The 24,927-nt window shown below is 39.1% G+C and overlaps 1 protein-coding gene across 6 annotated transcripts in view; it reads right to left on the reverse strand.

Moving 5' to 3' along the window:
* Positions 1 to 24,927, reverse strand: part of PDE8B (phosphodiesterase 8B) — an 80,982-nt gene that overhangs the window by 32,165 nt on the left and 23,890 nt on the right. For 2 of the 6 annotated variants that reach the window (XM_025144922.3, XM_004937329.5), the window contains exons 2-5: positions 12,570 to 12,626; positions 5,632 to 5,822; positions 4,363 to 4,422; positions 3,253 to 3,310 (exon numbers count right to left, since the gene is read on the reverse strand). In XM_025144922.3, coding sequence (XP_025000690.2) covers positions 3,253 to 3,310; positions 4,363 to 4,422; positions 5,632 to 5,822; positions 12,570 to 12,626 — 366 coding nt within the window. Of the gene's footprint in view, positions 1 to 3,252; positions 3,311 to 4,362; positions 4,423 to 5,631; positions 5,823 to 12,569; positions 12,630 to 24,927 lie in introns of all 6 variants that reach the window. The other 4 variants (XM_040656091.2, XM_004937328.5, XM_040656092.2 and 1 more) reach the window with 3 other exon arrangements.

Here is a 24,927-nt window from a genome sequence, read left to right on the forward strand (position 1 = left end):
TCATTGCGCCATTTGTGTTAATCAATCATCTATTCCATGGGAATTGATTCTCTAGTCACTGTGACAGTATTGCTAGCTAAAAACAAAGCAAGTACAAAAATATGCTGAAACCACGACTGTGAGCTTTGCCACTTGGTTCTAGGTATTCAGTTAGAAATAGATAATCATGAAAAAAAAAAAAGAGTCTGAAATAAAATCAGTAGCATTTGGATGTTTCATTAGGAACATCTATGCCTTAATTCAGAACAGGAACGGAATACCTTGAAGACATAAAATATCCATGCTAAAAATTAAAATAAAATTAATGACATTTGGCATATCATCTGTTTTCAAGTTAGTATTGTAGCTGAAGCTCACAAACCATAGTAACTTTAATTCACAAGTAATGTCACTGAGCTGCCACTTCTGAATTCAGAAGTGCAGAAAAGTAGAATTTGACAGTTGTTAACAAGACTTCTTTTAACTACTCCAGGTGGAAAGAATGTCCTCTATTTGTTAGGCAGAAGCAGTTAGCAGAGAGGTGCTTGGTCCACCTGCAATGAGAAACTTCACATTCATCACAGAAGTATTAGCACATTCTCTGACTTCAGTTCAAGTTTGCTGCTCACTAGTAAACTTCTGCTGTGAGGATTTACATCAGTGATTTGTAAATACATCTGCAGACTTTGTTTTTCACAGAAAATACTCTGTGACATCATTAGTTCTCAGAGTACAGCTGCATGCTGAGTCAAGAGCCAGCAGTCAGATCTCTGAAGAATAGAGAGCGTTGTCTGAGGAATCTTTGCTTCTCCCCTTTATGGAAAAAATGTGATTTGGGAATCAATGGCTTAAGCCCAAATTTAGAAGTAACTTACCATGGACCTACTTCACTCTTCATGTTAAGATACTGAATATTTCTATAACTGGCACTTTTCACAGCAGGAAAAAGGCATTAGCATTGATGTATTTGTAGGTGTAACCCCCCAGAAATATTAGAGGAGCTCTTGGGAATCTTCAGCTCTACATCTGATGTAAAAATTGAGGTTTTGTCTATAAAATTCTAGAAAAAAGTGACAAGCTAATTGGCTACAGCATCAGACTCTTTATTAATCACGTTGGAATTGCACTTAAAAGACCGGTACCATCAAACGGAACAATTACAGCTAAGAGTTTTGTCAAGGGAAGGAGGAAGAATAGGAACTAGTATGACAAATGCTAATACATTGAATAGTGATAATGAAAAGAAACTACTGGAAAAGATGGAGTATAAAAATAAAGTTAGGGAAAATAAGGCTGTAATTTGAGCAGACGTGATTTTTCAAAAATCAATTTTATTACATTGTTGAGGAAAAGATCCCTGGATGTGCTGTCCCTCTACTTGGAGAAGGTGTTTATTTGGGGTTTTTCTATCTTTTTCTTTTGTGTGTATATATATATATATATATATATATATAGTTGTTAATGGACTTAGGTCCTATAGTTCCCTATTCAAGCAGAAATAGTTCCTATGCCCTCCTATCTGTGAACGCAGGATTTTTGACATCAGATATATTTTTAAAGGCTTGAAGATAATTATACCAAGAAATTGTTATATGACGTAAGCACTGTGATATATTTGGGACAGCTAGAAAGAATGGTCAAAGACTGTACACAATCCTCCTTGTTCGCCTGTCAGAGCAGCTGGCAGGTGCAAAAAGATCCAACTACTTTCATTTTCATAGAAGAAAGCATGACATTGTGATGCATGCACCTCAGCAGTACAGCGTGTCCCATGCCTGCACTCAGTACTTAGTACATCCAAAGATATCATCTAGCCTGCTAAATACAATGCATTGCGTTTCTTTAAATGGAACACTTGACTTGAGAAGAAATTGACATCATTCTGAGAAACATTAAAACCTTTTTTTTTGGTGTGACATAGCTATACTAAGAAAACGCTAGCAAGCTTGGGCTGACCTTTCTCTTAGTCCCAGCTTTTCCAGCTATCAGAACACCTCAGAAATCCTTAATGCTTTTGCCCTGCCAGTACCCTTGCAAGAGAGGCAAGATCTATTATCTCTTTTTAGCGACATTCCACAGTGGTGACTCAGGTGCATATTCTTTTTGCAAAGAAACTCAGGCTAAGTATGAATTAGCTCAGATACTGGACCCAGCATGAACCAGTAGGATAATGTTTTGACTGGGATAATTCTTCTAATTGTATATATTGAATCCCCCCTAACTACAGAGCCTATTGATGAGCTTATATTCAGTATATAGCCTTTCTTATGAAGAGCTAGCTTTAATATTACAGATGCTTTATGTTATATTAGCAAACATTAATGACCACCCAAAGCCACTCAAACAAAGGCTATAAGATGGTAAAAAACTGAAGCTAGACTTTCAGAACAGAGAATCACTGCTGTCCACTAGAAAGGCATTTTAAGAAACAGTGAGAAACAATTATTTCCTCCTCTGATTTCTTGTACAGGACAGCTTATAATGCTCTGAATAAAAAGGGTTCACACCAATGTAACAGCTCAATTCAAACCTCACTGAAAACAAAAAACAAAAAACATTATCCTTTTTCAATTCAGCAGGAGCAGAAGTAGGCTGGTACTCCTTTCAGAAATGATTCCTAGCACTCTAATGCACACAGACATGTCTAGATGACTAGGCACACATTAATTAGGGTGCCATGACATTGATTTTTAAAAGCACTCATAAACAAAATCCACTCACCATCTGTCCAGACCACATGGATTTAATCACAGAATCATTAAGGTTGGAAAAGGTCTCTAGGATCATCCAGTGCAACCATCCACCTACCATAAATCCTGTTCTCTAAAGCATACTCCTTAGTACTGTATCTACCCTTTCTTTATAGACCTCCAGGGACAGCAACTCCAAGACCCCTTGGGAAGCCTGTTCCAGTACTTCACCACTATTTCTGAGAAGAAATTTTTACTAGTATCCAACCTGGACTTCCGCTGGTGCAATCTGAGGCCCGTTTGTCCTATTGCTTTTACCTGAGGGAAGAGCCATACCCCTGCTTATTCTGGAAGGACTACCTATATCACAGATCCTCTTATCTCATATGCTTCTCCAATACATTGCTGAAAACAAGAGTACCCAATCAACTGTGACTACTAGCTCAAAAATACATTTTTGACAGAAGCAAACATACAGTTCACATGAAGGATTCACTTAAACGTGAGGAAGTAGAAGCGCCTGTAATTTACGAAGCAATCACAGTTACTTTATCAAATACATAATATATGAAAGAAGACATACCCTATCAAAGCCTGCATTAAGAAGGGGAAGAACAGAAGTCTCTTCCTGATCAGCAGATCTACAAGAAAAAATGCTGGTCACACAATATGCGAGAACTAGATGGCATCAATTCAACAGTTATCTAAATGTAATGCAGTACGAATACTCTTGCATAAAATACACACATCAAATCATGATATTACAGAAGTTGATCTCCTGAGTGCCTTTCAAAGATGATACAGTCTTTTATAGACACTTGCAGCTGTTGTTATGGCCAGAAAATAATTTCTACAGCAAATTTGATGGGTATTACACAGGGGTGCCTCTTCTCTTCATAGACACAGAGGGGTGTTCCAATAAATAAACAGATAGATAGATAGATAAACAAACAAAGGATATCCAGTGAAATGCTACAAGAAAGAAACTAAAATAATGCTATTAAGTAAAATGTGAAACAAGCTATAATGTCTTGTTAAGCATCAAACATAATCTATTTTCTAATCTTGGCAGGAAAAGCTCTCCTGCCAACTCAATTTGCTAATGTTTTAATTGAACTAGGAAATTAAAAAAAATAGAATGGTTTTAGCAGTATGTAGAAGTATTAACAATGATGGGAAACCACTCTTTTTCTAAGGTATTTGATAAACAATGTATTTAAGTCAGTAAGAATGCATGGAGTATGAATTACTCAATAAGGACTTCAAGGTGATACAATACCAAGTTTAGTACCATCAGAAATAAAATTTACTCCATTACCTAATAACCACAGTATGTTATCTGATCTAGTTATTTCCTTTGCAACACAATAAACAGCTTTCTATTCTTTCATTTTAAAAGCAAATATATAGGTGTCTATTTTTTTTTCAGTACGCAAGCCGCTTCATAACAATTCTCTGAAGTCAAGGTGATACGTTAGTCTATACGAATGGAAGATACTGAGTACTTAAATAGGCCACATGCAACACTTCACCATTTCAGGTACAAAATAACTAATGTTGAACTTATTCTGTAAGTTTTTAAACTAATGAGTTTATGTCTCATCTATGAGATACCTTCTGCTATTAACTAACTTTCATATCTCATTCTTACAGAGTAAAACAAAAACATTTCACAACACAGAGTAAAACGTACGTGCGTGGAACCACAGCAAGTATTACAGTGTGTTCTGATGGCTTTGTGGCACGAATAGACCTAAGAAAACAACATTTTCTCAGTTATACCACATGCTTTCTCAATGTTACACACAATGTCTTCATAGGCAATACAAATGAAAAACAGTACTGAAAAAGTCCATCAGGTTATGAAAATAGGACCAAGTGGTCCTCACTTAGACATTCAATTTCTTTTGGTATCAGCCTCCTCAGAATCTGCACAGTACAGTGCACTACAGAGACAACAGCTCCAAATACTCTTCAAACCTAGTAAAGGTTTGCCCTTCTAACCTAAGTAAGGGCAGGGCAGGCTGCCCTGAGCGCAGGGGCTGACAGGATGCAATGTCTATATAGTGCACTCTCAGTATCCATTAGTTCAATAATTAATGAAACAAGAATCTCCAACACCTTCTCCTACCTTCACAACTGTTCTTTTAGATACTGTAAAATTTTCTCTAAAGTGCACAAAGTGCTCTTGGGGCACACTGGTAAGAAAAGAAGGTATAGCAAATACACCTCTCTATAAAGAACTACCACCACCCATGGTAAACAAAATATCACCACTTTATGTTACTGAGAAACTGAATAAAAACCACAACCACAAACACCCCATTCATCTTTAACTGGCAAAAGATATATTTTTTTTCAAACGTGTCACTCTGCCCTGAATATTCGTCGTATTTATGTGTACTTCCTTTAGAAGCACTTCCACAACCTCAAATATGTCAACTTTAAAATATTGGTCATAATCACCAGAAATTTCAGTTCACATAGGACTGAGAAATGTAGCATGCTGCATGGTAAAACTGCACCCTGATTTTCCATTTCCACATGTACAGAAGAGTGATGTGAACTTTTGTGAACAGCTCTCACTGATGTGTGCCTGATGCAGTGGACGAACAGTAGCATTAGTTTCAAGCCTTGCAGCTTAAAACCTTGTTATAGCACTAACTAAGGGAAGGGGACTCGGGGAGAAGCAGATATAGAAAGCACAGAGTGATTTCACAACAGTCGTGGCTTATGCTCTGAATAATGCTCATGATCTGAAGAGAGAATTCTACAGGTCAAATGTGACCATGGCCAAATGTCACCATGACCACTGAACACATTTTCCTCTGTACTCAATGTCCGAATTTCCATTTGTGCATTCTTTTTTTTTTTTTTTTTTTTTTTTCCCCTTATAATCAAGAGTATGGATTTTGTACAATATATTCCAGAGTTCAAGAATAGCACAAGGTCCTTTAGTTACCTGCAGATATCTTCTGCATCAAAATATCTGGAGTTCCTGTGATCTATAACAATTATTTCCTGGTGCTTATCAAGGAAACATTCAAGTGCTGACTCTGGAGTCCGGGCAATGTTGCACCTGTAGCCAGCTCTGTCGCAGGCCCACCAGAAACCGTCACTTTGGTTGTCTTCTTTTGCAAAGATCAGCAAAACCTGCAAAGCACGCAAAGCAGCATCAGCAGTTTAAGCACACAGAACAGTCATCCGCACGGCAAAAAACTTAGCAACCACTTCTACTATTCGAAAGATCAAGTCCACTCTGAAAGTGGAAATATTGGACTACAGATGGTAAAAGGGCTGACACACCAGATAAATGTATTAATAGAGTGATTATCAACATAGCATTAACTGTGTAGGACTGATATTTACAGCTTTTGAATAAGCTGTGATTGTTCTGGGTGCAAACGTGTTGGCAGGTGACAGGTTACCTTGCTGTGCTCGTTCTTTGAGCATCATGGCTTTGGGAGCACTACGATTATTCAGGCAGTTTTGACACACAGGCGCCTATCTAAACGGCTGCCAGACTCACTGAGCAGATGTTCAAACATCACGCCCATTCTTGGGTTGTCGGAGTTGCACACATTTTAAATTGTAAGGAACTTTCTGAAATGGAACTGCCTTTTTCTTTCAAAACTGAAAAGAACAATAGACAAACAGGTGTGCACAGGCCTGGGTAGTAGGAAAGTAATGATTCAGACATTGCAGGTGATCACTAACAGATTAAGACAGATTAAGAAAAACATTAAGGTAATGAAAAAATGCTGTGAAAAAGAAAGGCCTTCAGAAGTCAAAAGTTCACCTATAGGTATTCACAAAAAATGCTCAAAAGGAAGGTTAATAACCCTTCATCTGTGATGTTGTATGTCTGTGGTATCACTGCATGAAACTCAACACCATCAGCCTAGAAGCTACACAGTGTGACCATACCCTTTCTTTTATCCTGAACTGTCTGGAATGGTGAATTCTAAACAATAAACAGAGCCATTAACGCTACTGAGGCAGGACTATCGTTCAAGATCTCATTAAAAAGTAGTAAAAAATTGTATGTTTGGAACTTCAATAAATATTAAGAAATACATCTGAAAGTTTTAATTTATTAGTAGGAGTATGCTGGGGTACTGACTCACATCATCCAAGGTAGCTACTCTCACTCTACCTAATCCATAATCTTTTCCAGTTATCAAACACTCAAAAGCAGTTACACGGTTCTGCTGTAGACCTTTGCATGTACTCTGGTAAAGTAGCTACTCTGATTCAATCCTCTGTTTGGCTCCAGTTGCTGTTAGTGAACAGGTTTTTCATTGAACACATTTCGATATCTTTCTTCTCTCAACATCCCCAATTTGGAAATACAGGACTGCAAAATTCAGCCATTTACCAGATGCAAAATACTGAAGTTTAATTAAACCACCTGATCCCCCACTGGAAAACTAATATCAGTGTGTGAATTGTTCTGAGAATATTAACTTCAAAAGGTACCATTGAAGCATTACTACTGTGCCTGCTCATTAAAATTTGTATGAAGCTTACTGTAAAGAAGTGCAGTAATGCATAATTCACAGCAAAACGTGAATTATGCCAGTACGTTGCAAGCTAATGCTCCCAAAATCAAAATGAAAATACAGCAATCTGTGCAAATCAGACTGACAGTATGACAGGAAATTGAATTTTATCTACATTTCTTGATGGGAAACATTGATGTTTTTTTAGTATATGGTTTGTTAGCCTTGCTGTAAATAGATCTATTTTACCCAGTGCTGCTTTGGGGTAGGAATACCATAGACTTCTCCTGCTGAGATGTTTTTCTTGGTGATCTACTGGAATTCCTACCACATTCTTCTGAATTTGTTTTGCACAGCTATTGCATGTCTTGTTCCCAGTTGATCATGCAAATGCAGAAAATGGACAGAGATCTGCTTTGAAAATCTCAAAATACAGCCCAGCTGTGCACAGGTGCATATAAACCAGAAGGAAACAATGAGAAAATCAGAAATAGAACTTAAGAAGTCATAAAACATGATACCTAAACCTTCTTATGCCTCTGCAGGTATCCCAATGAAATTATTTTAATAGTGTCTTCAATGGAGCCAGGGGTATATTGTGTGAAACTTTCAATGGGCAGGACAAGCAATTAGATGCTGGACATCATTAATACTTTGGTTGCGTCTCAAGAGGGAAAATCATCACGATCAGAGCAGACATGGAGCTCAGTATCAACACTGTGAAAGTGATGATGTCATTAAGAGGGGAGAAAATGCAGCATTTGAAGGGGGAACAGGATTAGGCAGTAAAACAAAGTGAGTAGATGATGACAGGTGGCAGACAAGCTCTACAGCAGTTCTCTGGAAGGAAGCAAGAGGTGTTTGCTTAGACCAAACAAGAAAGAGATGCACTTATGATATAGAAGACAGGGACTTTGGGAAGAAAAAAAAAGGGTAAGCATTTCAGTTTGTGCATTAAAGCCTTGAGTGCAGAAAAGCACCAAAGTTACTGCAATGAACAACCACATTCGCTTCCAGTATATGAAGTTCTGTGAGGAAATGATTACAAACTTCAACTCAAATGCCAATAAAAGCTTTAGGAGTGATAATTACTATAATTTCTGTGCCTTCCTCACCTTCCTCTCCTTTCAGCTCCAAACTCTTAACATATTGGTCATTAGGGAAACTACAGCTCATGCATGGTTTCACTCTAATACAACATAAAAATAATGGAACAAGAGTTTTTTCCATTAGTCATTGCTTTAAAAGACATCCAGATTGTATGTTGAAACATAATATACTCTGACCTTCTGTCTCTGGCCTTACTTTAAGAATCATTAAGGTTGCAGATAGAAATTGGTTTCCTGTTTTGCAAAGTTGTCCCCGAAGTTGATAACAGGTTTTTACCTATCATCTGATCTCATAAGCTAAGCTCTCATTAATCATCAGCTGAAAAGGTCTCCATTCAATCCATTTGACTTCACATGAAGGCAACGTGATGCAAGCCAACTTTTTGGCCATTAAGGAATCATCTCCTCTATCAAAAGTGTTAAACCCAACAGAAGTTCCTGATCACATCCACTGATTTTTCCTGACAATCACGTAGCCTGTTTTCCCCTAATTTTTAAATCACGTTGGGCACTGACTTAAAAATCATATAGGAAAGTCCCACATACAAACCTCTGTCTCCCCTAGTAAACAGTTCTGCAAATGAATATGGTATTTCTTTTTTATATGATGTTAACACATCTTTCTCTCAAGTTGCTGGGGGAAGATGCTCTGAAAGTAATGCTTCTACTTTATAATGCTGGCCCATGACATCAGAGGCAGCTGTTGGTGGTATAGCAGTAGAGGTTGAACCCTCCTGCCAGTATTCCTTTACATTTTGTTGCCATGTGACAGATGGCAGCAGAGGGGCACTCTGACAAAATCCTGTCTGACATGGAAGTGTGTATGAAGCAAAGGTGAGTCACTGAATTCTTCCATGCAGAAAAAAAATGACATTCATTGACCCACTCACATCCATTGATGCTGAGCATTTATGGAGATCAAACAGCAGATATGGGCACAGTGAGGCAGTGGGTTGTGTGTTTCACCAGTGGTGACAGTGACATGAAAGACAAGCCACATTCTGGACAGCCACACACAGCATTCCCACCACAAAATGAAGAGCATTTTGATCAGGTCATCTGTGTGAATTGGCAGATTATGATCTGTGAATTGCACAGAGAGCTGAATATCAATTTCAGTGTGTTGGAAACAATGGAGGCAATGTTGGAATATTGCTAAGTTTGTGCCAGGTAGGCTCCACTAATGCTTGCACAGGAAGAAAAAAAACATCATATGCAATTTCTTTCAGGACCTATTGAACCAATACAAGGCTGGAGGTGACAATCTCCTGGACTGCATCATTACTGGTGATGAGATGTGGTGTCACCACTACAAGACAGGGTCAAAATGGCAGTCCATGGAGTAGCAACGTGGGAATTCCCCACTCAAGAAAAAGTTCAAGATGTAGTCCTCAGTAAGTAAAGTGATGTGCACTGTCTTTTGGGATAGAAAAGGGGTGATCTTTTCCCCAGGAAAATCCCTTTTTTTTCCCCAGGAAAAGGGATTTCCTGGAACCCAAACAAACCATCAACTCTGACTGCTACATCATGATGCTGATTAAGCTGAAGATCTGAACTTCCAGAGTAATGCCAGAGAAGAAGACAACCTTTCTCTCGCAACACAGTAATGCCAGGCTCCATACAAGTTTGAAGACCATGGAGCACACTGAGAATTTGGCTGGACTGTCCTACTGCATCTACTGTATAGTCCAGATTTGGTGCTTTCCAACTGCTAATGGTAAAGCTGATAAAGGATGAACTGCGTGGTCAACATTTTCCTACCAATGACACCACCACAGCAACTGTGAAACAGTGGGTCACATCCACTGGTGCATACTGTTACAAGTGCAACCTGCAGGCTCTTTTTCAATTAAAATGCACAGCTAATGGTGGTGAATATGTTGAAAAATAGTGTTTTGTGTCTGAGAATTTGCTCTATCAAATAGTGTTATTGTGCTCTTTGTATCTGTTCTATTTTCCATGGAAATCAATAGGAGGCATTACTTTCAGAGTGACCTATGTATGTACATTTTTCTCAGCCACTTCTAGGGTCTCACAACCAAACTAAGCCAATCTGTAAGCCTTGGTACAAAATCTGGGCAGACACATAAGCTGCATGCTGGGAGGGCACTTGGAGGGTAGAAGCTGGTACAAACCAAAACGGATTTGTCCTCTAACACAGATGGTCATAAAATCTGAGGTGAAATCTATTAAATGGTTTATGGCAAGTCACAGTCACAACAAAGGTCACCTCCCAGACAAAAAAATACAATCCATTTGCCAGCTGGCATAGGTCCAGTGCCAAACAGCAGTTTAAAACATGCACAAGCATACAATGAACATTGCTAAGAAAAGCCCTGTTGACAACTGTTTTAACAAAGTGAATTATCTTATTAGACAATTAAGAACATGATTAATCACCACATAAAAATATTTAAAATGGGATAGCTGGTAGCTCTTTGCACTTCACAGAGAAATACATACCTCTATCATCAAGATGGAATAAAAGATTAGCGCACATTATTTAAATGAATAGGTATGTGCCATCCTTAGCAAATAAGCTGAGGTCATGACACTTGTCCCATAAAGGAACTGAGTTTACATAAAATATTTTCCTTTCAGTGCAAATAATTTAGCATATGGCAAAGTCTTTACAAAATACTCCTCAGGTACAAGTTTTACTTAAGGCATGATTTCAGCCTTTCAGTACCTAAAGGGAGCCTACCAACAGGAGGGGAGTCAACTCTTTGAAAGGGTAGATAACATAAGGACAAGGGGAAATGGTTTTAAGTTGAAGGAGGGAAGATTTAGGTTGGATGTCAGGGGAAAGTTCTTCACTATGAGAGTGGTGAGGTGCTGGAACAGGCTGCCCAGATAGGTTGTGGATGCCCCATCCCTGGAGGTGTTCAAGGCCAGGTTGGATGGGGACCTGGGAAATGTGGTCTAGTATTATATGGGGAGGTTGGTGGCCCTGCCTGTGGTAGGGGGTTGGAGATTCATGATCCTTGAGGTCACTTCCAACCTGGGCCACTCAGTGATTCTGTGATTTCAGTAGCACTACAATTCACCTCTTCACTAATAAAGGGACAAAAAAACACCCACACCTAACTAAATATAAAGATGAATTTCAACAAGGTTTCTGAACAAAACCCAGAACAATTTCCCTTCTTACATGAAAAACTATTACATGATTAAATTGTATAATAACAGCAAATACCGATAGTATATTTTTGCAAATCCAATTTCTACAAATAAAATAAATTGCTGCCATAGACAATGAGTATTCTTATTTGGGTATTATCTTGAGCATCTTACTGCAGATTATCACAGTCTACTGAGCATTTTTCCATAGCAAGTTCCACATATTTATGTTGAAATCACTTGCTAAATGAAGATTGGTCTACTGCTGACCCCACCATTATGCAGTCTTTTTATGTCATACCCAGTTTCAACAGATCGAGCCACTGTCAAGACTTAACTATACTTATTATTGTCATATTTAATACAGAAAGAAAAATTTAAGGCTCTATGATAAAGTACGTGGGATTTTTTGACCTCAGGAGCAGCATAGCATGTCTTCCGTGCGTAGGTTTTTCTACTTGTAGGCAGACACGGCAAAAATAAAAACAACAAGGAAACACAGGAAGAATGGCTGCTAAATATCTCTGCAATTTGCAGTTAACTGACCAAGACAAAAAGTTACTTATACTACTAAAAAAAGCTACTTCCTGCTTCACAGGAGCAGTATTAAAGATTACACTGTATGTTAAAAATAATATTCTTGGCATCCCTCTGTTTACAGACAGAGGTACAAACTGTACAGAAACAGTAGTGAGTATGGGTAGAGCTGCTGCTTGTGAAGACAAAGTCCAATATTCTTGTTGGAGTACATGTGACTTCTTGCATCTGTGACCTGTAAAAGCACAGTTCCCTGTCCTGATGTACAAAACCCAGCAAAACTATCTAATCTTGCTTTCTGCTGCAGCATATCAGAACTCAGCAGTTTCAACTTAACATTCAGAGACAGCTGTTTTCCTTGCTGGTGCACACACACATGGACACACTCCTACTGACAGGACACAAAATAAATGATTTGATGTTAATGGAAATTTGAGCATCTTCTTTACCAATTTAATTTACCCACAGGTCTCTTCTCAAGCACTCAGATAAACCGAAACACCAATTATCCAACTCACAGTCCTTGCAGAAGTAAAATGAAAACATTATGCATAATCACAAGGGTTATGCCTTAATTTCTTCACTTATTAACACTGAATTGACTGTATCAAGAAACTGAGAGAACATCTTACCTGAACTGGATCTTGTGTCAGTCTCATGGGCCCAATTTGTACCTCTGTAGCTGAAGCCTGCTAAGTAAAAGTAATAGAGATTTTTTTCCACTCTACTTCTCAGCAAGATAGCATTTTGCAAGCAAGAATGAAAGATCAAACATAGCCAGTAAGATTCTCAAGGGAAAGCCACATGACCTGCAGCCTTCATTCAGCTGCTTTAAGTGTAGCTTTGACAACACACAACCACACTCACAATTTTGATTCATTTGCTTCTAAGTTAAACACTGTAGGGCTTAACATAGTAAAAATCTAACCACCGTCTTCCTCCTTCCCCGGAGCACTTCGACTACAAAGGACTTTTATTTTGTTTAAGACTATGGAAAACTATTATTTTTCTGGCCAAATATTGCCTTATTTGTTTGAATGCAATATACACCTTCAAGATCTTGTGATGTACACTGAGAGTAATATTTTAATACGTGTGGTTAGAAAAAAAAAAGTGAGTTTTCAGACAAGACAGTTTGTTTGGATTATAGACTTAAAAATATTTTCCAGAACTGTAGCCTTTATTTACAGGGAAAAAAACAAAAACAACCAACATTGATATCCCCAGTCAGGGTGTTTTCAGAAGACTTGAGAGCACATCACAGTTTAAAACTACAGCAACAAAAATCAGCAGACACTGGCTTTGGCTGCTTTGTTGCCTTATTTCCTAACAGCTGGACCACCTTCATGCTTTTTGTGTACTGATACATTTCAATATACTCCTCCTGCAATGCTGATTTGCTTCACTTTAGACTAGTTACAGACTGTTCTCAAGCAACTGAACAGTGTCTATGTCCTCCCACAGATGTGTGTACTTAAGAAAAGTCTTTGAAACCTTTGAATATTGCTCTCTTCACGCTACAGAGGATTACTAACAAGCTAGCAGTATCTGAAGAGGCAGGTTCACTGCTTTCCTGATGCTGATTACTCCATGTGCTTGGGGTAGGTGGTTCAAGCAACTGCCCTGCAGGTCAGGTGTTTCAACAAAGCCCTAACTGCAGGCATATTTCCAGAACTTTCCTTGACTCCCAGGAATCCTGGATTCTTATTTCTGCACCTCTTTGCTGTGTACTACTTGTTAGGTCAAGCCATTTACTTGGGTATTACCTTATCCTTAAACATAGTATTTTTTTCAAAGGACTCTGCATAAATATTCAAATGTGTGAAGTTACTAGCATTTGTTTTTCTTCCTTGGAGAACACAACAGTGTTGCAAGTATTAGCAGCCTTGCCTTGCAGTTGAGACAGTGGAATTATGCATAGTTACAAATGACATGTTGGACTTTCATGCATCCCTGAGCATTGATCCTTCTGAGACCCACGTATGCCAGAAGGTAGTAGCAGGCAGTTCTCCAAAATATTAAACCACGAAGCCTTCCCACTGTTTTCCAAAGCAAAAACTGCCTCCAACATAAGAATAGATAACCTTTCCACACACGAGAGCTTCACTTCCCGCTTGATCTCCTGCCATGTTGGATTGGGAACATAACACAAAGAGAGATGTTAGAATAGAAATGGAAGTTAGCACTGATCATAAGCGATGAAGTAAAGTTGGGGAAACAGAGTTCTCTCAAAGCTCCCAACTCCTCTCCCCTCACAAACAAGCACACAAAAATCAGACGTACATTCATATTACAGTGCGTTATTTAAGAAACTTTAAAATACTTTTTTTTCAAATCATGAATCACGTTGATTTAAATAAATGTTCTTAAGTAGTCTCATTTGTAGGATCCATCGTAAAGGGAATACTCAAGAGATACACAACAGGCTTGGGTCTGTATCAGTCCAAAAGCTTCTTTTTAAAGCACACATTTAAAAAAACAAACATATTGATAAGAGCCCAGCACTCTTGGTAAGGTACACTTAGGACACCAATAACCACTTTATGATTCATTTATCAGTGCCACTGTGGAACTGACATTCTAAATGAGCAATTTCTTCTTTGCTACCACTTCAGAGTGCATTCGGCTTTCATTTCTCAGTTTTGTCCAAGATGGAATAATTGTGCCTAAGAGACAGATCTACAACGTCAAGACTATCAGATTCTTTTCAGAGATTTCTCCACCTATCTTAGCCCAGGTATTCAAAAAATAAAATAAAAATTCACATAACTGTGATTAGGAGCTTCTCTCTGTGCTGCTTTCATGTCAGACTTGTGAACAGAAAATACTTGAATGGAAGGACCTGAAAATCAGATCCTGCTTTTTTTTTTTTCTTCCCCTTAGTATCTGAGAGTGTTCCCGTCTCTGCTGGCAATAGGACAGCTTCATGAGTATTAGAAAACTCTGAGAGTTGCAACATAGGTAAGCTTGTGATAGTCCTGCTTTGCAGAGATATGATTTACTTACAGTCACAGTCATACAGGGATGTAGAAATGGTGCTGCTCTACCTGAAAGACTGTCATTCTGAAAGAACGACCTTTAAACCATTCCTTATACAGCACATGGAAATAAGAGGGGCACTCTCAAATTAAGGCTGATAATAGGACTGAACATGGAAAGGATTAATAAGCTATCTCATTGGATACAACAAGGAGTATGTTCAAAGCCTTCCTTCCTGGACTTGGACTTCTGAGTTTCGTTTTACTAACTGAATCAATCCCCTAGATTAGTATGCCTAAATTGCATTTGGTACAAACAGCAGTCTCATTTTTCTTTCAAAACGTTGCTAGAAGAGGCACAAGTGCCTTGCCTTCAAAAATGTAGCATGGATTTCTCCTTGGCCTGAAAGAACTAATTTCAGATCTTCCTAACTCCCAGAAAAGTGTGATGTTGTGGATGCTGTATATTAATGATACCATGACCATACCTCTGCTCATTTCCTGGCTTAAGTGAACATCTCATTGCTGATGATTTCCAATTAAAATAAATCTTCCATTATTTTATTGACTGGCAGGAAGGACTGCTAATAGACTTGCATCCTAAATCAATTAGTACAGTATTTCATGACAAACTTTTCTGGTAAAACATGCAAAGCTTGTTTCCAAAGAGGTCAGTGAGAAAATTCCAGTTTTCATTGTGCAGAGGAACAGACACCATAAATAAACTAACCATCTGGGGAAAACAGAGAGCTTAAAAACTGTGAAGAAATTCTTGTTTTAACATTTTAAACTGTCTAACATCATTTCCAGTATCATTGTAACCTCCAGAGGAATCAGCTACTAATCAAAGAATTAAAGACAAAGTGAATGGTATTTTCTTAAATCCTTTCTTTTTATATAAATCAGTGATTACCAATTACCTTCCTTTCAAAGCAGTACATTAAGCAAAATGGAATCACCACTTAATAATTAAGTTCTACTCTTTTAAATCACTAATACAAAAAGCTTTACTCTTTATATGACTGAAGACTTAAGGCCGCTGCAGTTTATGAATCATCAATAATTAATAACACAACCACTGTAAACATGATGACTAATTAGCACAGCAAAATGTTCTTGAATAACTCTCTGTTGTTCCAGAGAAACAGCAGCAGCTGGAGCAAGCAAAATGGTGTAGCACAGTCTTCTGGATAGGCACAGGAAAAACATGCCTAGTGGTAGAGATCTCCCTTTTTCCCTGACCAAGAACTGCCCCTGAAAAAGATTACAATCACATGTGACCTCCATACTGGACCTCTGACCTTCCATTCTCTCAGTGGCTTGAATTCCCTTCTGAGACACAGGGCTCATAGCTTTTCTAAAACATCCCCAGCTTGCAGCTGTCAACAACCAGAGTGAACAGGTCCTCTTCCATTGTTGAGCAAAGTTATGTGCCTCCCTTCTTTCTCTTCTCTACTCTGTCTCACGTTGTTTAGCAGAACCATACCCTAAACTTTCTTCTCTTTCTCTTTCTTCTTTCTCTCCTTTCCTTCTTTCTTTCCTTCTTTTCTTCTTTCTTTCCTTCTTTCTTTCTCTCTTTCAAATCATTTCTTGTTCATTCACTGATGTTACTGGGTAGTCACTTGAACTCAGTCTATCTATGCTTAGGATCTCTCACATGCTTCTTTTGCAAGCATCAACTGCTAAAGGGAATATCTTTCTTGTCCTGTTTGGCAATTTACATGTGTTGAAATGAGGACACACTGACAAAAGAAAAATGAAGAGAAATGTTTTCACAAAGATGCCACCTCAGACTCAATAAGACCCTCAATCATAATCTGCTGGTGGCTGGGAGAATAAACAAAACAGATCACTATCTGCTCCTCTCAGGGCTCCTGCTACTGGAGATCTGGTCCTGAGCTAGACGGTTTTTGGCGTGACCTCCATGGCTTTCCCAGACACCACTCCTCCCTGATTCATTCATTTAATCAGTTGTCTCAGATAATTTTCTCCTCTCACCAACACAGCTACTCATCCAGCAGAGAGATATCTCTGTTGTAATGTACGCCCCAATAATTCAGAATGCTCCCATCTGGTTTTTATCCTTCCTTTTCTGAGGCTTCTAGTTGATTTGTGGTTTTGCCTTCCCAGCTGCTCATGCCCTGCATTTCTTTGGTTCCCACTAGAGGGCTGTAAAACCACTGCTCTCCTCAATGCCAGCCAGCTGCCATCTTCCCAGAGTCCAGAAGAGCACTGAACATTTGGATAGCTCAACTCTAAGGTTAACGTAAGATTATATTACTTTATTAATTGAGAATAATGATCAAACAGACATATTGCTTAGGAAAAAATACGCCTTGCTGTTGATTTAGCTGATTAGCCACTGCAAACTGCAGACATCCATCCATAAGAGAAGCCTAACCCCTCAATATGTCATGAACAGCTTTTTGAGTGCTTAACAGCAGATACACGGGAGCTAGTAAATAAAAATTAAAAGCATACAGGACAAGGGGAAATGGTTTCAAGACGGTAGATTTCAATTGGATATTAGGAAAAGGTCTTTTACAGTGAGAGTGGCGAGGCATTGGAACAGGCTGCTCAGAGAGGTGGTAGATGCCACATCCCAGGAGGCATTCAAGGCCAGGCTGGACCATGCTCTGAGCAACCTATCTAGCTGTGGATGTCCCTGTTCACTGCAGGGGAATCAGACTAGGTGATCTCAAATGTTCCTTTAAAGGTTAAAGGAAACAAAATGTAGTTCCTAGATGACATTTTGAATCCCCTAAGGAAAGCTAATGTGTGTTTAGATGTAGTACTAAGGGACATGGTTTAGTGGGGAGATATTGGTGGTAGGTGGACAGATGGACTAGATGATCTTGGAGGTCTTTTCCAACCCTGGTGATTCTTTGGTTCTGTGATTATCCAGTTCTCACACTGCTGGCTGCCACTGACATCAGTTTAAAGAACAGGTGACACATCACCATTAGTAGTTACTAAGTCCTAGTAATCTCTTCTTCTCGTCCCCACAGCAGTACACTAACTGATTTTCATCCCCAGATCTGCTTCTCATGTCTCCCAAAAGCAGAGTACCCAGAGGACAGCTGGCTCAGATGCCTTGTCAGCCATTTGCATAGCTTGAGAAGGACACAGTCTCATAACATATTGTTATCATTGTCAGAGTACTGTCAAGGATGTTTCTATAGCAATGACATAAAATTAATAAAAATGCCATAAATGAAAAATATGCACTCGGGAAGACATCAAAATATAAAATGTTGCATCACACTCTGATACCAAACAATTTTCTTTCAAGAAATCCTACCTTCAGTGAATCCTACCTTTTTTTACTCTAAATTCAGTACTCATTTTAAGAAAAAAAGAATCACATTTATTATTGGATTTCCCGCTTAACATTTTACTTCCTATCTTTTGATGAGAAAGCCAGCAGTTTCTTCCTTTGGACATCAAACTACTTTAAGGTATTGAGAGTTTTTCAGTCTTGTGATTAAGTACAATTTTAAAGGTATATTTAATTAGAACTGGCTTGATACCTACACAACTGTAATACAATATTTGGGAAACCAAGCTAGCCATGACAAGGTGACATTTGAAGACACTACTTATCACAGATGCTGTTTATCCCTGACAGAAGAAAACAACAAAACAGAACAAAACAAACCTTATCCTGCAACATTTTTTTCTATTCGGGGAACAAGTCACAGCAAAAATCTAATGTATCATTTTTCAACAATATTTTGTCTAAATTTTTACTAGATTTTCCTGCTCGTAGAGCAGCAAAGCACAGGCATTCAAGGTCCGGAACAATAGGAAACTCCCTCTGTTACAACTAGGTATTCAGAACCCAAATTGGAAGAGGGGCTGTGACTAATGCTTAGAGATACTCACTGTAATCCCAATGAGTAAAGAATCACAGAAACATTTTTTTGAAAAGACCCCTGAAGGTCATTTAATCGCTCCAATTGGTGCTACTGTAACACTACATCAGGCCAACTATGCTTTTGTCTATGCCTTTCCAGTACGGTTGCTGCTCTGATAACCACCTCCCAGCCTGTACTGATGAAATAACTGATGAAAAAGGAATTAAAATCTAAAGAATGGCCAAAAGTATTGACTTGTAAGCTATAATGTAAGAGAGAAATATCTGCTATCATAATGTAGTAATGTTTTACCTCACTTCTTCTACCTACCTGTAATATTGAGCAATTTCAGTCCAAGTTTTGGGAAAACCACTACCATATTTCATTTTAAACTGAAATGACCTACTGTAGGCAACCGGCTGTAGCAGGGTGGGTTGACTCAATCATCTCTTGAGCTCCCTTCCAACCCTGCAATTCTGTGATTCTGTGAAAAGTTTTAAAAGTTAACAATGAACACCTATGTACTCCTTCAGAGAAATAAAACTTTAGCAACTCTTAGTATACTTACTGGGGCAAGGTCATTAATAATATTCCTTAAGAAAAATAGGCTTCCATGTTTCAATCCAGCAGCACAAAGGTAATGAAGAGATAGTCTTGTCTCACAAACAGCAAAGCTTTTAGACTTGTGGAAAGAAAACTATTTACAGAGTACTGTCTCAAATGACATTTATTTTGAATACTGACTTTGTCAGCAAAGGTTTCACTGAAAGTGTATTTATTCTGTTAGCATGCACGTTTCAGGTTATGTTAATGTCCTTGCAGGGGGACACCTGGCGTAAGGAAAATAAACATCTGACAAAGTGCACAGAATACGCTCAACATTTGTGGATCTCAGCCTGAAGAGACTTCTTTCTGTAAATCCATTTGTCATTATTGTCCAGTTTCAACTTTGTAAGAAAATGAGTCATATGCTTTACTGATGAATCCAGTCAAATCTTGTTACATCAGTCTCAGGGAAAAATACATCAACTACGTCTGAACTATTCCAGAAACACCAGGTATTTATACAAACTCGGAGAAGATCTCCTTGAGAACAGCCCAGCAGAGAAGGACTTGGGGGTCCTGGTGGACGAGAAGCTGGACATGAGCCACCAGTGTGCGTCTGCAGCCTGGAAAGCCAACTGTGTTCTAGGCTGCATTTAAAAAAAGGGGTGGCCAGCAGGGAGACGGAGGTGATTGTCCCCCTCTACTCGGCTCTTGTGAGGCCCCATCTGGAGTACTGCGCCCAGGCCTGGGGCCCCCAGCACAAGAAAGATGCAGAGCTCTTGGAATGGATCCAGAGGAGGGCCACGAAGATGATCAGAAGGCTGGAGCACCCCTCCTATGAAGAAAGGTTGAGGGAACTGGGCTTGTTTAGCTCGGGGAAGAGAAGGCTCTGGGAAGACGTCACTGTGCCCTTCCAGTACTTGAAGGGAGCATATAAACAGGAGGGGGAACAACTGTTTACATGGGTGGATTGTTTGAGTAGTCTTCATTATCTCCCTGAGTTTTCATGATAATAGTTGTGTATGTACACTGTTTTCCCATTACAATCTAACATCAGTATTTGTTAGAATTAACTATCTTACTGTTGTTTCTATCAGAAGTCCAGATAAAAAAAAAATAATTCAGAGTAGACTGTACCATCTCAAGTATGAAGACCAAGGTTCTCTCAAGTAAAACAGCCTCCAGCTAAACATTACCTTTTTTTTAAGCAGATACAGTCAACATGATAGCGCGTGCCATGTCTCACACTAAAAAAATTGTGCAGACAACAAAAATCAAAGCACATTTCTCATCAAAATAAACAACTCAGAAGTTGGCATACTGACTGAATAATGCTTGATCACATTTAATTCCTTTTAAGTTTCTATTTTAACTTTGACAAAACCACTGCAGATAATCCAGACAGCCGCAGTAGTGTGTGAATCTAAGAGATGTCAAATACTGACATTCATGTATCACCTCCTGGGAAGTGCACAATGCCTTGCTCCCTGGTGAATCATCTAATGGCATGGGTGGTTCACTGCATGGATGTTACTCAAGACCAGCATTTTGTCATTCAAGACTAAAGTGTTCATGAAACTTGTCTCATCTATTTAGGTTATAAATCACAGAGGGAAAGCTCACCTCTTATTTTTGTAATACCCCATACAATAGGGAACACGGATTGACTGATCCTACAAACCTACCCAAAGAAAGACAAAAAGTGGAAGTAACATCTGTACAAGCTGGGTTTAGTGGTACAAATGAAGTGGTCAGAAGAAGGGGAAAATCTGACTCAGAAGAACAGGGAGCAGCAGATGCAAAAAGTAAGAAGTGCCCTGATAAGCCTGGAAAGTTAATTACCCAGTCTTACAAATCTGGAAACTTAACTACCCAGTCTTAAACACCAGAATTCAGTCATACTAATTTCACCATCCATACTCTACTCATGCAAATACTGGTAGGAATAGCATCTAATGTTAAGATTTAACTTCTGCATGCAGCTACAATTCAAATAAGCTCTGCAACAGTATAGAAGGAAGGAATTACATAGCCCCGAGCTAGCCTGCTGCACTGGAGCAAATTATTACTTAAGCAATAAGCAATAATAGTTTCTGTATTACTCAGCATTATTTTCACATACTGGGGGGAAATCATTGAAAGCTTTCTGAAAAAGACTTCTTTGATATTTTATTCTATTCCTAACAAGGAGAAACAGAACCATACTCAAGTGTCACTCCCAGAACAATGTCCTACGGAGTTTTCAGTTTTCATGTACTGACAGCCACTTGAGCAGAGTACAATCACTTCAGACCGTCACTAGAACTGTCCATCATTAGGACATAAGATGCAAATCACCCAACACAATACTGAGAGAGAAAAAAAACCCACATTATATTGTTATACTGTTTACAGATAGCAAAAGGCAGTTCTCCAACAAATGTCTCCAGCATACATACAGCGTCTGAACTTCCATGCCTAAGAGTTAAAAGCAGAAGTTCTGGCTGCTGAATACAGTGTTAACCGCCACACGTTCTCTCTGTAAAGAATATTTGCAGCTGGCTATCTTTAATTAATTTAAAGATAAATTAATTATCTTTAATATATTAAGTACCTTGAATGTAATGTACACTGAAATTCTATGCACCACAGTCAGTGCAGCAATGTGTTTGATTTTACTTTATCACTGTAGTGACTGTAGACAAAAGGGATTTCTTGTATGATTAAAGAGGTAGCATAATCCAAATGCTTAGCTTTTTTTATTCTTATTCTTTTTTTTTTTTCAGAGTTAAGTAACTAGTAACAGCAGGAACTATGTACATTTAGGAACTCTAAAAGAACATTAATTTCCTCTGCAATATATCAATACAAGTTCTGCAAATTACCAACCACCTCTATCTAGAAATCATGTCCATGAAAGCCATGGAAGATTTTAGTACCAATTTACTGACAAACTGTTCGGCAACAAAGCTTTTATTCAAGTACCATTTCCTCATTTTAGTGGATTAGAGTCAGTATTACACATAGCTCCACTGAAGAGCTACTTGTGCATAAATTCTGAATTCTCAAGAATGAGAATGAATGTGCTTAAGTCTCTGTGGCTCTGATACGTGGATACGTATCTCATGGCCCGGAAGGAGCTGACTGATGTGGCTTTCAGGCTGTTCTCCACCATATTTGAAAAATCATGGCTATCAGGCAAAGTTCTCAGTGACTGGAAGAAGGGATACATCAGTTCCATTTTTAAGGAAAGGAACAAAGGAAAAATCAGGAAAATACACACCGGTGAGCCTCACCTCTGTGCCTGGGAAGATCATGGAACAAATACTCCTGGAAGCTATGTTAAGGCACATGAGGGATGAGGTGGTGACCCACAAGAGCCAGCAAGGCTTCACCAAGTGCAAATTGTGCCTTATCAGTCTGGTGGCATTCTGTGATGGAGTGACAGCATCATTAGACAACTAGGACACTAGACAATTAGGACAACTGATGTCATCTACCTTGACACTTGCAAGCTTTTGACATGTTCGTACACCACATTCTTATCTAAGAATTGGAGAGACATGGGTTTGAAGGCTGGACTGTTTGATGGATAAAGAATTAGTTGGATAGTCATAGCCAGAGGATTGTTCTCAATGGCTTTATGTGCAGGTCTAGATGAGTGATGAGTGGTGTTCCCCAGAGGTCTGTCTTGGGACAGTACTCTTTTACATCTTTATCAAAGACACAGATTATGGGATCGGGTGTGTCCAGGATGGGGCCCCCAGCACAAGAAGGGTGCAAAGCTGTTGGAGTGGGTCTAAAAGAGGGCCAGAAAGATCATCAGAGGGCTAGAGCACCTTTCCTATGAAGAAAGGCTGAGGGAGCTGGGTTAGTTCAGTCTGGAGAAAAGGCGCCTCCAGGGCAACCTGATAGCAGCCTTCCAATACTTGGAGTTTATAAGCAAGAGGGAGACCAACTTTTTACACACGTAGGTAGTGATAAGACAAGGAGGAATGGTTTTACACTGAAAGAGGATATATTTAAATTAGATGTCAGGGAATTTTTTTTTACTGAGAGAGTGGCAAGGTGCTGGCACCAGCTGCCCAGAGAACCTGTGGATGCCCCATCCCCAGAGGGGTTCAGTGCTAGGTTGGATGGCGCCCTGGGCAGCCTGAGCTGGTGACTGATTTAGTGGTTGGCAACCCTGTCCACGGCAGAGGGTACAGAACTGGATGATCTTTGACGTCCCCTCCAACCCAACCCATTCTAGGATTCTATGACTACAAGTTACAAAATACATCAGACTGTGCCCCGCTTTATATCTATAAATACAAAAAGGAGTTAGTGTTCCATAAAACACAAGACTTGGGCTCATGGAGACACTGAAAATATACGTCATACCTTTTGAGGATGAATAAATAAAAAATGACTTCTATGTATTTAAGAGATCTCTGTACTTTGTGGTCAACAGTGGCTGCAGGAGGTACCATGAGCTTGCCTTCATCTTACGTTAATATCCAGTGTAGACCATTCTGAGAGATAGAATATTAGCTTGGCAGTTTGATCTGATTCATTACACCTGCTATTATGCATTTGCAATCCTGCCCTTCACTGAAGCCTAACTTAGCAAGATATTTAAGCACACCAGTAGAACCATCCAGCTTGACTGGAAAAACCAGAGCAGTGGCTGGACTTACATTTCTACAGGGTCATTGCACTTGGAAGAATCCTTAAACAACCCTGAGGTGGTTACAACCTGTGTCTGGCAGCTAAATATAGAACAGCTGTTTAGCTCTGTGTCACTATAAAGGTCTAAAAAGGAGCACAGAGGAAAAGTGCTGCTTCACTGGGAGGAGTTGTGAATGTGGAAATTTCTTGTTCAGATTGTGTTATGTGACTCTGAAGACTTTAAACCCAGATTCTGCAGTGAGCAGTACTAATAGAATTGTAATACCACAACTGAAATAACCAATGATATTCCTGTGTTACTCAGTGTGGAGAATTCAGCTTTCCTACTGCACTATCGTTTCATCATGCGGATTCCAGAGATGTGATCAGTGAGCCAGTCTGACTTTCATGTATGACCTCAAAGGACCTTTTTATGTTCAATGACCGTAACAACTACAGATATTTCGTGACACATTTTGTTAGGAGGCCCCCAGCTCAATGTCTCTTTTATTTCACAAGAAGCATTTGAACTTTAACAGAAACTTGCTATGTGAAGTCAAATGCATTTTCAAGAAAAGATTACCCAGTCAGACAGCAGGTCCCTGCAACTGTAGGAAGTCATCTTCTATAATCCCTTTAATCTCATCAGTTTTGGAAAAGCTTGCTTGTATTCATCTCTGACGTTACTTGACCGAAGTCCTGGGACACCACTCTGAAGAAGAGAGACTTCCTTTCACTTTTAAAACCTGCTACTCTCTCTTCAGGTCACCTCTGATTTTTCTGTTATATTCAGCCAAGAGTCTTCCAACAAACAGCAGCAAACCTAAGTGCACAGTGCAGCACCTCATACTGTCTGAATTTCAGTCGATTTCTACTACTGTGCCCTCAAGGTTCTCCGCCACCTTACCTAAGTTACTTTTATCCCATTTGCTGTAGTTTTCTGAATACCTTTGCCTTTGATAACACAAATTCTTTCCAGA

The sequence above is a fragment of the Gallus gallus genome, chromosome Z, assembly GCF_016699485.2.
Source record: "Gallus gallus isolate bGalGal1 chromosome Z, bGalGal1.mat.broiler.GRCg7b, whole genome shotgun sequence".
Lineage (NCBI taxonomy): Eukaryota > Metazoa > Chordata > Aves > Galliformes > Phasianidae > Gallus > Gallus gallus.